At 15.7% G+C, this 1329-nt stretch overlaps 1 protein-coding gene across 1 annotated transcript in view; it reads right to left on the reverse strand.

The window, feature by feature from the left end:
- PRSY57_0403500 (apical sushi protein) overlaps positions 1-432 on the reverse strand; it is a gene marked incomplete at both ends in the record, with an annotated part of 2978 nt that extends 2546 nt beyond the window's left edge. Inside the window, 2 exons of the mRNA XM_020114494.1 lie at positions 32-119; positions 280-432. Of these exons, the coding sequence (XP_019970771.1) occupies positions 32-119; positions 280-432 (241 nt within the window). The remainder of the gene's footprint in view (positions 1-31; positions 120-279) is intronic.
- Positions 433-1329: the final 897 nt, after the last annotated feature.

Here is a 1329-nt window from a genome sequence, read left to right on the forward strand (position 1 = left end):
AAAAAAAAAAAAAAATATATTGTCAACTAACTTGATCTAAAATGAGGATGTTGATTAATATCGGTTTTGTTTGAGTCATTGAACTTTTCTATTATTCCTTCTGCATTTTCAATATTAGCCTTTAAAAAAAATATACATATATTTATATATATATATATATTTATATATTTATATATACATATTATATTTTCATTTATATATTCTATATTATAAAGACATACAAAAAGGAAAACCATAAAATATATATTTTTTATTATATTATATATTTATATTAGTAACCATTTTTAGGTCTAATTCTCCTAGAGTTGTATTTCTCCATATATTTTGTAATTTATAAATACCGTTTAAGAAATTGTCATTTTTGTTTTCTTTTGCTTTTATTATAATATTATAGTGAAGTAAAAATATAAGTATATGATATATTATTTTCATTTTTTTTTTTTTTTTTTTTTCATTTGATATTAATTACATGTTTTACCACTTATATATAAATTATTCTTTTTTTGTTTTATAATTTTTTTTTTTTTTGTTGTTTTATTTGGTTGTCAAACGTTATATAGAAAAAAAAATATATTGAATTAATTATATATACAGAATGGGCAACCACAAATAAATAAATAAATAAATAAATATATATAAATATATATATATATATATATATATAATTATATCACCGTCATTAATATATCATTCTTTATAATTTTATTTTTATATTTTTTATATTTTTCTTTTAAAAAATTATACATACATATATATATATATGCAATCTCTATAAGAGTGTTGACATGTTGAAGTAATATATATATATATAATATTACAACCACAATAATACACGTGTATAACCATTACACATAAAAAGAAATATATATATATATATATATATATATATATATATGTATATATTATAATATATATATTATTATTTATTGACCAATATTTACTAATGCATTTAAAGTGCAATTATAAAAAGAACAGAAATATAATGTGTATGTATTTATGTATTTATTTATGTATGTATAATATTTATAATTTATGTTTAACACATTTAGAAAAACAGAGATTAGAATAATTTTGGTGTGTGTATAAAACTTAAAAAAAGTCATCTACAAATATAATCATAAATATATTCTACATATGATTTTAAAAAATAAATATTTATATTTTGAACATATGCTATTTATACTAGTATTATAGTTGTTATTTTCCATTTGGTTTTTTTCTCATATATAACAAAATATAATATTAGTCCCCTTTTCTTTTCATTTTTTATATATGTCAAAATATAATGCATTTAAGTGCTCTTATACACAAAAAAAAAAAAAAAAAAAA

The sequence above is a fragment of the Plasmodium reichenowi genome, chromosome 4 (assembly GCF_001601855.1).
Source record: "Plasmodium reichenowi strain SY57 chromosome 4, whole genome shotgun sequence".
Taxonomy (NCBI): Eukaryota; Apicomplexa; class Aconoidasida; order Haemosporida; family Plasmodiidae; genus Plasmodium; species Plasmodium reichenowi.